This window comes from Terrapene carolina, unplaced genomic scaffold (assembly GCF_002925995.2).
Source record: "Terrapene carolina triunguis isolate 2854851 unplaced genomic scaffold, T_m_triunguis-2.0 Scaffold95, whole genome shotgun sequence".
Lineage (NCBI taxonomy): Eukaryota > Metazoa > Chordata > Testudines > Emydidae > Terrapene > Terrapene triunguis.
Genome location: NW_020664446.1, coordinates 15,272,460 through 15,287,272, shown reverse-complemented (window position 1 = coordinate 15,287,272; position 14,813 = coordinate 15,272,460). Strand labels below are relative to the sequence as shown.

At 36.2% G+C, this 14,813-nt stretch overlaps 1 protein-coding gene across 1 annotated transcript in view; it reads left to right on the top strand.

The window, feature by feature from the left end:
• The window catches only part of RAB11FIP2 (RAB11 family interacting protein 2), a 43,516-nt gene extending 35,903 nt beyond the window's left edge, over nucleotides 1-7,613 (top strand). Inside the window, exon 5 of the mRNA XM_024206236.3 lies at nucleotides 2,895-7,613. Coding sequence (XP_024062004.1) covers nucleotides 2,895-3,122 — 228 coding nt within the window. The 3' untranslated portion in view covers nucleotides 3,123-7,613. The remainder of the gene's footprint in view (nucleotides 1-2,894) is intronic.
• The last annotated feature ends 7,200 nt before the right edge of the window (nucleotides 7,614-14,813 follow it).

Below are 14,813 nucleotides of genomic sequence, written 5' to 3'. Positions count from 1 at the left end.
TTCTACCAGGCAGTTACTTAATCTCTGACAAAAAGCAACATCAAAAAATTGATTTAACTTAGCAGCTATTGTCTGTAAAGTAACCTTAATTACAGTTTCTATGTGCTTGTAAATGTACTACCCCAAATCATGTAATTTATTGTTGGTAAAAACATAGTTAGAATTCTTTTAAGAAATATAATGTGAATTATTTTATTTAAAGGATTTAAAGGTAATAAAAGAAATCCTTGATGTTGTGATGTTTCTTTGGAATACCAAATATCCTAAATGTCAGTTGCAGGATTCTGAGGTGGTGTTCATTTAATGCAAGATATAATTAAAAGGAGAAGACACTATCTTTATACCCCTTAGTTTTTGAATGAAACTATTTGAAAAAATTTAATGTTCATGATAATTGTTAAGATATTTGAAGTAATTTATATTAGATTCTGCAATAATAGGCCTCCACCAAGTTACATTTTTTTTCTTCCCTTGGATGTAGTGTTTAGCAATTAAGCTTGTGTATCTTTTACTCTGGTGCCAACACCTGTCTCTGAAAGCAATGTTTAAACAGGAGCAGTAGCCAGTTGAAAGGGCAGCCTGAGCTCTTTAAGGCCTAATTAAGAACTGAAAGGGAGATGAAGCCTGTAGGACAAAAGATGTGAAAGCAGCTGAGATGATATTCCCAGAGCAAAATTCCTCATTAGAACAATAGGGAGATGATCAGAGAATGCCTAGCCTTTATGTTATCTCTGTAGCTCTCCTTCAGTTGCTGTGGATGTCAGTTTGTACCCCCAATAAATTTGGTTACCAGGACAACCCTTCTTTAAATATTTTGCTATTTAAAATCTTTTGCTAAAATTTAAATTATATAAGATAATTATGTCATAGTAAATCTTTAGTAGCAAATTTTTTGAAAAGTAAAAATTAGATTATTCCTTAATCCTTTAACATGCTGTGTTGCCTAAATATTCAAATGGAAAATTAAAACCAAAATGTGAGTTATCCCCATACTATTGGCATTGTCCTTTCCTTAAGTATTAAAAACATACTGATATATAGTTGAATCTTTTTTTCTTTAGCTGGAATTTTCTTGTATATCTGCTTGGTATTCTTGTGAAAAAAGAATGCAAGAAAACTTCTTAAAACATACATATTACACAGAACATTCTGGGAAACAATATTTAATCGTTAAAAACATCATTGCATACTGGATCTAGGTGTTTTCCAAATATAAAATTGAGCGAGTCCTTTATTTTTAGACATGGAAGCTTTAGTAATATTTTTTTCTGATATGTATGAAGTATTAGTACTGTAAACAGAAACATTGCCTTCCTCAGGGTGGAAGAAAATGTGCAAGATACATGAATGACCAAGAATTGGAAACGCTTTCTATTCTGTACATATTATTGGAAATATGGTACTAAATGATTTGTAAGTTTCACCAATTTAGGTATTTTTATGAAGTGGAAGAAGTTATCTGCTATGATAGATGATTTTTTTTAGTGTTATAAATTGATGATAGCAAATTAACTGTTAGTGACTAAATACTGATGTTTAGCTGAAATTAAATCTTACAGAATCAGTCAGAAATCCTAAAATGTTTAATAGTGCTAAGAGTTACTAACAGAAAACAATTGATGGAGAGAGGTTGGTTAACTTGTAGCATTCCAACTGATTTGCAATACACCATCACTTTTAATTAGCCTTACTTGAAAACTTTGGCCACCTGCATATTTTAATGATGAGATGGATGCCAAAGTGTAAATATTGAGCTGTGCTGAAATGAAAAGGAGTGAAGCAGGCTACTTCTGTATATATCTACCACTCAGTGTGCTTGCTGATTGTGCCCGATTTATCATTTTTAATGAGAAGATTCAAATGTAAACAAAAATTATCTCCTAAGCAAGAATTACTTCACCTTATATTCAACTGAAAGGTTCAGGATTTGAGAGGTTAGATTATTTTACTTAATCAAATGTTTTATATCTTTAAATGTCCCAGTCTCTGAACTAGATTAAACTAATTATTATACACATCTAACAGTGCTATTATTTTCATAAATCCACTCTTGCTAATTATCCTTTTCTTAATTATATATTCTCTTCCCCCCCCCAGTAGAAAATAAGGCATTCAGGGTTATAGTTTCCTGGATTATACATTGCTTTTATTATGGGAATTAAACTTACCCATCTCTGTTAATACTTCTACACATAGTGAATCATCAGAAAGCATTGCTGAAAGTTAAGTATCAGGGGGTAGCCGTGTTAGTCTGTATCTACAAAAACAACAAGGAGTCTGGTGGCACCTTAAAGACTAACAGATTTATTTGGGCATAAGCTTTCGTGAGTAAAAACCTCACTTCTTGTTTCTCTTACTACTTAATTTAGAATTGTGTGCCGCACGTGCTTTTTTTCAACTTCTGGTAGTTCTCCTTTCTATAGAAGTGCTCTTGTGCAATTATGACAGCCTCTTGTGCAGCTTTTTAACTTCATCCAAAATATAAAATAAGAAGTTCTAATATACAATAAGCAGATATTGAGGCCAGGTCTTGGAGAGCCACTGAAGGCCAAGAATGGAACATTAGAGGCAGATGAGTTCTGATGTCATTAAAAAGCTAGATACATTCTTTGCTGTAGTCCTCTCAAAAGATGAACAATAAAAGAAAGAGAACTCAAAATAGTGGTGGTAAGGTTTGAGTAGTCAAGGGCTGTCTTGCTTCTTCCCCTTGGTGGGTCAATGACTTTATGGGCATTATATTACTATGGGGAGAAGCTTATTTCTGGATGTGAGGTGTACCCTGCTTGAGAACAGTATCATAAGTGACTTTCTGTTTCATAACCTCTCAACTAATTCACAATATTGGATTGTCTCCCATATGTCTACTAAAATCTTGTGATGTTTTTCATTTATAGGATGGAAATCCTTTTGATGCCACTGCAGGGTACCGTAATCTTACATATGAAGAGGTCTTGCAGGAGCTGGTGAAACATAAAGAGCAACTTAAGAAGAAAGACACCCATATCCGTGAACTTGAGGACTACATTGACAATCTTCTTGTACGAGTAATGGAGGAAACTCCTAGTATTCTCAGAGTGCCATATGAACCTTCTCGAAGAGCTGGCAAATTTTCCAAAAGCTAAGGCAATAACACTTCATGGTTCTTTTTGTTGAATGTGTTAATGGAAGGACATTGCAGTACACATTTTGATTTCCTACTTTTGTTCTATTGTCCACTCCTTTCCCCTTCTGAGAGATTCAGGATTTTGTCCTCCAAATACTAGCAGGGACTGTCAAAACTAGTAGTCTGCTATGTTTATTAAAGAACTTTGCAAAAACAAATAGGAGATATAGTAGATGAATTTCTCACATTCCTTTTTGGAAATTACATTTAGCTATATTTGACTTGCAGGACTGTAAATAATACATTTTGAAAATGTCCATTCAGTTGTTTTACATGATAATTTACTCCTAGCCCTGTTGCGGTTTGATACCATATGTCTACTTTTACTACTTATTGATATACTATTATGCAAAGTCACACTCTTTGGTATTATAGCATGCCATCACGGGTGTCATGCTAAAGTCTGTATGGTACGTTTTGCTGGATGTGAATATGGATTGTTGCAATGTGATATTTCAATATAGTTAATTCTCAGCATTTATTAGAGAGAAACAGTGGAAACAAAGAGGAAATGCCATATCCTGTACAATACACTTTAAGAATGTTTTAAAATGTCATGTCAGTTCAACAATGGCATGTATTTCAATCAGTTATTTTCACACTTAAATTCTGGATTTTGTGTACAATGAACATTGAACTTTGAAATCAGTAAGTTATAAGCTAGTTACGATACAGGGTTTTTGGTGTAAAGTTATTGCATGCCTTTTTATACATTAAAATAGTGTAAACAAAATGCTAATAGAATCAGAAGTAGGACTGAAGAAAGTGTTGGATAAAGAGTTTAATATTTTTTTCACTTAAATCCTAAAGCAGTAAAAAAAAAGTTCAGAAGGAGAAATAGGAAGACTGACTTAGAGAGATGATTCTGAAGAATTAAAGTGACTCAGTCTCAAGTTGGGTTTTTCATGTGATGCATCTTTCCTTTGATTTCCAAGGCTGCTAGGAAAAGGGTGTATTGCTTAGGCATGCCTGGAGTATTTCTCACAAAGACTTAAAACTAAAAAGAGGAGGTCTGTATTCCTTTTCAATCATTTTAAAGGTCTGCTTTTACTAAGGCTGATGGAAGAGGTATTTGAATAAGCATGCATCTGATCATTTATATTTGCGTATAATGTGTACAAAAGTGTGTACTGTTTCACACATCAGCTAAATACAGTAATCAACTTCTAATGGGAAACAATGGTGTAAGAAAAAAATCTTTAGTAATAGCCACTAAATTATTTTATTTTAATTGCCTTGTAAGTCTTAAGTGGATTGTCTGTTACTGTGAAATTCTGAGGTGTATCAGAACCTATGCAGGAGAATATAATAGCATTGGATTTAAGAAGTTAAAATTCTTGGTTTGGGAAGAAAATTTTGTGTGCAGGGTGGCAGGATTTTTGTTTTTTGCTTTCTCCATTTGTTCTTGTAAAGCGCTTAGTTTTCTTACACTCTCATATGGTGGGCTTTTCTGAGGAGGAAAAAAGCCTAAAATTAACTTCTGATTTTTGTTGTTGTTATAAAGAATGAGACTTTTTTTTTCATGTTTAAGACTTCAAAAATGAATAAATCCATCTTGAATTGTTCTGATTCTAGACACCTATGAGATAAACCATTGGTATCAGAGAGCTCTTGACAATGTAACTATATTACAACAGCATTGCATTGTACTCAGAAGAAAATTATTTCTTTGTACAGTGTAAATAACTTTTCACTTCTTGACTTTATTTCTTGTTTTACTTTGCATTCTCCACAATGACATGGGGCGGTACCTGGGATGGGGAAAAGGATTGATTGATTGATTGATTGATTGTGCCAGAGTGTTAAGTATGAAAGTCCTGACCCTGTGTTGGGATTCATTAGCATAAACTATTGTGCTTGGGCGGAGCCACAGTGACTACAGTGGGACCCCTCCTGGTTGTAATGTTCTGCGTTAGCAGATCATGTTTCAGGATTAAGGCCTGATTCACTAAGTAGTTGCTATTAAGACCACCTGAGGATTCATCAGGTATTGTACCTCATAAACTAATATGAATGTTCTTTTGTCTACTTAAGTCTAAATGACTCAGTTTATTGTAATATATTCAAAGTGCCAAAGCATATTAAGTTACAGTTCATTTATTGCTGAGTTAGTTTTTGCACTTGAAGGAGATTTTAATTTAGAAATCATACAAGGTTGTATGTTAATTATTTAGTATTCCCACAAAGATTCTCAAACATTTTAGAGTAGTTTGGCTAAAGCTAATGACTTTTATATATACTGGGAAATGTGCCATTGAATTTGAAGCTGAACTCCGCATTAATTTCAAAAATCACTGATGCTATGTGATCCTAAGTTTGTAAGGTTTCTTCTCTCATCACTGTCTTATACATATCAATGGGAGTTTCACAAGCAAACCAGTAGGAAAATATTCCCCAATGAGTTTAAACTTCTGCAAGCCAATCTATAGTTATTAAAATGAAACATTAGTGTATTTAGAACCTTTGAAATCACTTCTATTAGAATGTTAATGTGGAATATCAAAATGCATAATTGGCTAAAAGTAGATCATTTGACATTTGCGTAGCAGAAATGATAAGCAGATTAAAGGTAGCAAAAAGATCAATTTTAGTGCATTAGTGAAGAAATTCAGTGAAGTTTTTAATGTGCTATCTAGTTCTTTATCTGATCTGTAACTGAATAAAAGCGCCTTTTGTTTCTCCTAGTTTATCACAAAAAGGGAGAAAAAGACAAATTTAGCTTAGAAAAAGGTACATTTACTAAAATATGAAGAATGAAGCATGTACAACTATAAAAATATTTGTACGGTGTTCGTGTAATTTAAGATACGAGTTACTTTTGGTTCAATTTTGGAAAGATATTAAATGCACATGCTTTTCTGTTTTAAATAGGTTTTTTTAAATTATTCACATTTTCTGGGAATTTTTACAGGTTATTTTTCAAGGACATCTTCACCGTAAAAATATTTTATGGACCATGCAAAATTTTCAAATCAAAACACTTCATACAAAATATTCCATACATGTATAAGACACAAGGAAATTTCTGTTGATTTTACTCTTAAGGATAACACTATAAAAGCATCTTCTAACAGTTTTTGAATCTGTAATACCTTACCCCGCACAATCCATCTTTCAGTACTATAAAATCTAAAGATGAAAACACTGGCAAGCCACACACTTTTATTGATCTTTTCTCTGAAAAATTAACATGAAGCTTCATCAGTATATGTACTGTACTTTGAAATATTCCTTTGAAACAGCTCTGGTACTAGCAATGTATTTAACTACTTTCTTGAATGAATATCAAGGCCATATTTTAGAGTTGTAAATAACCAATGAACTTCTTGCCATTCAATAAGACTGTTTAATAGTGATGTATTACTTTTTGCTGCTGTGTGTATGTATGTTGAGCTTGGTTTTGCCACCTACCAATGAGTGTAGCATTATCCATAGATTACACATGACTCCATCTATTGCTGTTGTCTGTAAATCAAGACTAGTTGTAATTTTCCAACTATGAAAATGATGCCTTGTATTTGAAAGGGTTCTACAAATGGGGACCCAAACAGAACTGAGCTCATTAGTAACCAGCTTACATTATTTTGCTGGAAGGATGTGCTTTCTTTAACTAAGTGCATCTTAAATGAAACAGAACTGCTGTCTTAATATTTTTACTGCTGCACTGGAGTTTTATTTACACGTATAGCTTTAAAAAAAGTTGTCCTACACCAAGTTTTTAAACTAAACTCATGCTTTGTTGCTGTTTGTGTATCCATTACTCTGGTAGTTATGGTAGAGGTGTCAGTTGTGTGTTTTAAAATGGTTAAAGTTAAAGCCTCTTGATTCACTTGCTCTCTTTTGAGGTAAATGATGAAGGGTTCTAGCACTGCTATGTTCCTGATATTAGATTTAAGGCTTTGTCAGCATTTCCATTCTAAACCCCTGTTTTCAGGGATTTATAGCTTCTAAATGTAGGTACAGTCGCTGGAAGTGTTTTTAATATGCAATAGGTGGCACTTTAATCTGTTTATGAAGGGTTGGGAGACTTATTTCTGTTGAGAGGCAGAGACGGCATTTATTTTATCTTTCATAATTTGTATGTTGAAAAATCCACTATATTTGCTGTTAAGTGTATTACAAATGATACATTCACTCTTCTTAGAAGCTTCCAGGTGGCTTGTATTATGTTAGGTACAATAAAATGCTGAAGATCCAAGTTATATAGGAGGACTGTAAAAGATGGGAGCATTACTTAAAACTAAAGGGTTGATTTGTCTCGTGCAATGAATGGTAGCTTGTATACATTTTTAAAGTTACAGATTCACAACTATATGCACCCGTGACAACTGTATACTTACGATATTGCATGAAACATTTTTGTTATATGCACTAGGTGTTGAACTCTCTTTGGTTGATTAAAATATGTAATCTTAATATTTGAATTTATTTTCATTCAGTATTGCATGTGTAACACTAATAAAACACAGTGCACTACAGCAAATGTCTTGTAGTTTAATGTGTCTAATATGTGTGCAAAACATGCAAGATTTCAGCGTTCTAATCAAGTTTCAGGACATAATGGCCATGCTTTTGAGAATTACAAGGAGTGTATTTTCTCAAGGACAGTTGTAAATGTATTTCATAGCTGCTTGGAAACTTCCTCTTAGATACCCTCTTGAGAACATAATTGTTGAACGAGACCTGTCTTGTTCCATTGTGCTGTGTGTGTGTGTGTCCTTTAATATAGAGGCAACAGTCACCAAACCGCATCCCCTTCTTCTGACTTCACACGCAAAAACATCACATATAGTAATGAGGGCTTTGATACTTATGTCTTGGGTGGCACTTAGCATGCTGACAATCATCCATGAAAGATGATAGGATGATATAATCCACATCACTTTCCATGGCTGACAGTTTCAAAACAGAATCCAACCAGAGAGAGATTAGAACTAGGACCCTCCAAAGAAGTCCTATTTTCCACAGTCCCATCAACAAGGATGATGTTTTCACCTGTTTTTATCAATATAAAGGATCTCATTCAGTGGCAGGTGTAGCCTTCTGATTCAATGGGTACACCAGGCCTCAGCACAGGGCCTGCTTTACTCTGCACAGCCACCCCAGGGCCAGTCCCAGTTACACAAGGCAGTGAGAGGAACCCCACCCGGTATGTGTTGCGGAAGGCCATTCTGCTCAACATCCAGATCCAGCTGCTCAGAGTGGGGAAAGGCCCTGTCCTTAGCCCAGCATCCTGGCCCTGTGTACCTGCTTCCTGGACACTGGGACATATGGGGGCATCTCCCGACCCCCACCTCCCAAATTCCCTCTGGCAGATTTTACCCTTCAGGTATCCAAAGCAGCATATGACTCTGATAACATCGCACAGTGATGTGGGTGGGAGCAGAGCCACCATGACACAGGGCCTGAGCTTCCTGATTTCTGGGGGTGCAATTGAACCCATGAATCCACACTAAAGCCACCTCAGTCTAATTCCTGTTCTGCCCCTCTTCCTTGGGGCAACCTGAGGGTGGAGTCTAACCCAGGACAACAGTAATTTCTCCTGATGTTGGAAGGAGTTGAGAGCAACACTCCTCAAGGTGGAGAATTTATTCCTATACGCGCACAGCTGTTTGGATTTTGACTCTCTTGCACTGGGTGGACCTGTCCCTTGAATAGGTCCGTCCCTATATGTTGCCTTCTGGAGCTTATGCCACCAGAAAGTTACTGATTTTTAGTTCTCAGTATGGCCTTGAGAATGAAGTTCACAAATGCTGCTGTGTGTTTTGAGGCATCCATGCCAAGTGGTGGTCGTGGGAAAATTTTAGTTAATTTACTGTAGATTTCCCCCCCCACACACACACTTTTCTGCAGCTTTCCCTTGGCCCTAGCTACTTGCCCTCCTCTCGAGCTTTGCAACTCTCCTCACTTAATAGGGGGCTAAAAGGTCTGTCCTTTCCAGCTGAAGAAAATAAAAATGGTCTTTTAAAGCACTGCACTGCACATATGGGTTCAATCCCCAGCTATGCCACGGATGCTCTAGACCTTAATTTCTCTAAACCTGTAAAATGAAGATAATATTTCCCCACATCCCAGGACTGTTGTGAAGATAAAAGCAGTGTTTGTTAGGTGCTCAAAAACTGTGGTTATAGGGGCAATATAAATTCTTAGATATAGTCCTGGATAGATTCCATAGCTTTCAGATTCTCTATATTAGATTTGATTGTAATCTTTGTATTCCCCCTCCCCCACACACACAAGTCCTCTATGAAAGTTGAATTACAGATTTTTTTAAAAAACAACATAAATTGAGAGGGCTACTAAAATCCTTAGATATAATCTACAAGGGACAGGAAGGGGGCAGTACCTCTCCAACTATGTAAACCAAAATTGGTTGAGTGTGGTGTCCATCAGAACAAAGCTCAAGATCTCATTTCTGTATTTTAATAACAGACCAAACAGTATACTATTTTTAAGTAAGTATTGTTGCTAGATTGCTCTGCAGCTTATTTGGGACATGTTGCCCTTTTCTGTAACATTGGGTGCTTCAGTAAAACTATAAATAATGACAAAAAACAAAGCCTATCATTGGCTCTGCACTAGTACATTAAATGTTGGACTTATTCTGTAATGAGCATCATTTTATGAGAGGTAAGAGTAAGAATAACTATTAAGGAAATCTGCCTAGTCCTGGTGCCCATACAGTGCTGTTCCTCCCAGGCAGGCTCTTACGGTGTTACCATGCAAAATACAATACAAGTTTAAAAGTGTGGGGCTTCGGGACATTGTGTCTGCAATAGCTATATAAAGGTCAGGACACAGATTCAGCATGGGCTGGTTGGCATCTGGAATTTGCAGTATTTATATAGTGTTTTTGTACAGCATTTAGACCTACTCTTAAGTGCCTTTTATAAAACTATTGGCTTATACTCAGAAGCGCAATCTGTGGCTATGTTCTGATCTGCTTTTAGTTTAAAAATAAACATTTTTAAAAGGTATTGATTACACTCATGCTTCTATCCCAAACATTTTAAAATGGAACCAGTTAAGGGAAAGAGAACTATTTCCTATGATTGTCTTCTCTTTTCACCATGCATCTCATCTTTGAGCTAATGAAGTATTGAATATAACAAAGCAAATTGATGAGGGGAGAAGAATTGTGTTTAGGCTACACATCAGGGTGTATGATCCAAATACCACTAATATCCCATTGAACCAATTGCTAGACACGTGCCAGATTCTTTCTTTAAGTGACCTGAACATGGCATCCTTGATTAGCAGGATCAGCATCACACTGAAAACGGGAGAAACGAAATAACGCAGCAGAAGCAGCTAACACTGGGAAGTTTAGCAGATGGATTAGTTACTAGGGTGTTACCTATAAGGCAGATGTCAGGCAGAAGTGAAGAGCTTCAACCAGCTGTCACCTCCATTTCCCAGGTCCCTTGGACACTTTTTTAATCTTTAGGGATTAAACTAACCAGTTTCACTGGGAAGTTAGACAGTGCCCCAAGAGATCTGGTGTTGGATTCAGCACGTGGCAGACCAGATTGCTTCTATTGTTGCCCCATATAGGTGTCTATCACAAGGTGTCAATGACTCTCTAACAAGGAAAATGCGGAAATGTGTCACGTCACCTCCTTCTGTAAATGATTCATGCAGGGCCTGCTTAGGTGATGAGGGCTTCCTTCTCAGATATCTGCTGCTTACATTAAGAATTACTTGAAAATTGACTCCCCAGGACACCTTTAGAGGCTACATCAAAGTGTCTAGTTTTAAAATTAATGAATATTAAGTCATTTATAAAGGAGTCTTACAATGGCCTAAGGAAGATGTCTTCTTATTGGACCAGTTATGTCAATATACTGATTCCAGAACACAGTCAGAAACCACATGATAAAAACCTATTTTAATAACAGCTGTTGACTGATCAGTTATCAGTATGTTCTATTGTCCCTTTATAATAAAGTTTATAATTATAAAGGATTGCGCATTTAACTCACTTGCGAATAGTGAACAATTATATCGCTTAAATATACTGATATTTTTATAATCATAGTTTACTTAATAAATATTTTAATGAACATGAACCTGATCTGCCCAAGTAGGGTTTTTTTTATATTTGTTTTAAACCTGAGTTATGGACACAATGACTCCATTTGTATAGGCCGTGAGTAATCACAATCATTCTGAAATAGTTTTATACATGATTCCATTTTAGATTTAGAAATGTCATTTAATCTTTTTAATAGCTTTCACATTCCCTTATAAAAATATACTACAATATTCTGTAGTAATGGTCCAAAACACCACAACTTCAAACTGGAACGGGTACAGAGAAGGGCCACTAGGATGATCCGAGGAATGGAAAACCTTTCCTATGAAAGGAGACTCGAGGAGCTTGGTTTGTTTAGCCTAACCAAAAGAAGGCTGAGGGGGGATATGATTGCTCTCTTTAAATATATCAAAGGGATAAATACCAGGGAGGGAGAGGAATTATTTCAGCTCAGTGCTAATGTGGACACGAGAACGAATGGATATAAACTGGCCGTGGGGAAATTTAGGCTTGAAATTAGACGAAGGTTTCTAACCGTCAGAGGGGTGAAATTTTGGAACAGCCTTCCGAGGGAAACGGTGGGGGCGAAAGATCTCTCTGGTTTCAAGATTAGGCTAGATAAGTTTATGGAGGGAATGGTTTGATGGGATAACATGATTTTAGTCAATTAGGCATTAACGGCCATCACTGGTAAAATGAGGGTCTGGCTAGAGAATCTTGCCTGTATGCTCGGGGTTCTGCTGATCGCCATATTTGGGGTCAGGAAGGAATTTTCCTCCAGGGTAGATTGGCAGTGGCCCTGGAGGTTTTTCGCCTTCCTCCGCAGCATAGGGCAGGGGTCGCAAGCTGGAATATTCTCTGCAACTTGAAGTCTTTAGATCACGATCTGGAGACTTCAACAGCAGAGTTAAGGGAAAGTGGGGGGGTCAGCTTTTGTGGCCTGCATCATGCGGGAGGTCAGACTAGATGACCATATTGGTCCCTTCTGACCTTAAAGTCTATGAGTCTATGAGAACTTACAATACTTTAATAATTACTGTAATGTTGGGCTTTATTGTAGAATTATTTGGGCTTTTTAAAATGTGTGTTTGCAGCAAGGGTACATATGCTTTATATATAGAAAGAATAACAAAGAATAAATTGGTATCTGGGCAAATTCTGGTATAACTTTTATTTTGCATGTATAAATTAAAAATTATCTTTTAAAAAGTAAACTTATTCCTATATGTTTCTGTTAATCTTTGTGTTAAACTAATGTAGCTAAACTTCTGTATAAAGTCTCAAGGACTAGTTCATCAAATAGGCTTGCCTCAAATTCACTGACCTGTTTTTTGAATATAGAGAAATAAAAAGAATCTGATTACAACAGGTGCTAAATGTTGCTTTTAAAGGATCAAGGAAAAAGGTGGGTGACACATTTTATGAGACATGGTTTAATCTTCTTGTTTCTTGAAGGACATATTGAGTGTGAATAAGAGGGGCTAATGTATTTCCAGGATTGTGCATTTACAATTAGTTGTAGGATTACTACTTGTCTTCTGTTAGATTTATATAATCCTTTTAAAACATAAACTTATTTTTTTTAAAGAATGGATTATGATTGGCTAAACCAATCACATGACAGTTGCAGTTTGGGACTCCTTTTCAAGTGGCCTCATCACAACTCAACATAAAATCCACTGAAATGTGCACTTTAAATTGAGAGGCCAAATGAAGGAAACCAGCAACAAGAGTGAGGAAGAAGTGAAATAAGTCCTAATAAAAATAAACAACTGATGTTGTTTGATCTGAAGGGGAATTCAGTTGGTAAATATCACTGAGTATTTTCACTGGTATTTTCATTTTAACTGTAAAGAATAATCACTTTAGTATAGAAACACCGAGCCATAACTGTCCTAGTGCATAGGATTTGTTGGGTTCCATAGAAAGTGGGCTTCAAATCAAGTTATATTGTATTTGATCATTGTTTCAGTTTAATTGATTTCAAAGAGTTAAAGAGCACTGATGGAGTTGAGCCATGTTAGAATTGTGTTTGCAAATTGTGTTTTAGTTGCTCTGTAGTGCCTGTCTCTTTCTTGAACAATGTTTAAAAGCTGATTCCAGCACACACCATTCCCATGCATATTGGTGGGCTAAACCTGCTTAGGAAAAAGTTTAGTTGTAGCCATTTTTAAAGGCTATTCTTTTCTCGATTCCTGATCTCTTTTGGAAGGGGGCCTAAGTTTGATGTAACAATTAAAGTGTGACTCAAAGTGACTACAGTGACTGGTAAAACTGGAAGTGGAACAGGAACAAGATAATTTTTTCCATAGAGAAGGTCAGATTTGAGAGGCCAACTCAAATGCAGCAGTAGCAGCAGAACCAATGAGAAACATAGTTCAACTAAAAGCTGAGTTGAGTTGTTGAATCGTGAAAGTTTAAAATAATACACCAGCATACATTGCAGGGAAAAGGAAGTGATTGAACAGGTGAATTGCTGAGTGCATATCAGTCAACATGACCATGCTCTCCTTTGTCTTGCAGCTTAAAAAGAGATCAGTGTTCTTGCTACATCTGATTAATTGACAGTGAGTTAGCTAAATGGCATTTAAAAACTATTGCATCTTCCAATAAGATGAAGTGTACGATCAGTTTGTCTGAAAAAAATTATCTATCTAGCTTTTAATGAGCCAATGCCAGGGTAGACTTTGCCAAATACACCTCTACCCCAATATAACATTAATTCGATTATAAATCGGTAAAGCAGTGCTCTGCGGTAAAGCAGAGGGGGCAGGGCGGTGCACTCTGGCGGATCAAAGCAAGTTCGATATAATGCGGTTTCACCTATAACGCGGTAAGATTTTTTTGGCTCCCGAGGACAGCGTTATATCGGGGTAGAGGTGTACAGTCTTTTTTCCATCTTACTTAAGGCTAAGGTAGTGTCTGGTTTAAATTCATTAATTTCACCCTATTTGCTTGGAAAAGTAGGGATCACATCTTTCCTCTCTCTGTGTGTAACTGGTCAGTACTAAACTACTATTTGTTATCTCATTATTATACTTCTAATAAAAATGGTGTAGCCGGGCAAAGGTAAATGTTGTTGACAGTGGAGGATGCAGTGCTCTGCTGTAGAGAGAGAGAGAGAAATGTGTGTGTATTCTATGGAGATGAAGAAGAGAAACAGTACTTAAACGATGCATAATGTTGAGCTGAACTCAGCTCTGGAATCTACCTGACAGTGAGACCATTTCTAGAGAAAAGTCCCAAAAATCCAACCATAGCTCCCCTCACAAATGGTGTATCTCCCTGTCATTACCATTTAAGTCCGACGTTTGAAGGTGTACAAAAAGTAGTACATAAATGGGAGAAAACCCTCGTGGAAATATTATTCTTTAGAGGGAGGAAGTTGGAGGGTCAGGAGAGAGAAGGAAATTGTAATTTTCGAAGGGAAGGGACACATTTTGGATAGTCAGTCATTTTACAAAAAGAAATTTTGTACGGGTGCTACTAGACAGCGTATAAAACTAGTTCTGACAAAATGTTTCATATAGAATAGGAAAGGGAAAAAAGTGGCTTCATGTTTCCCAATAACACAGATTAGATACTTCCAGAGCTGGAGCTTGGAACAGCTATATT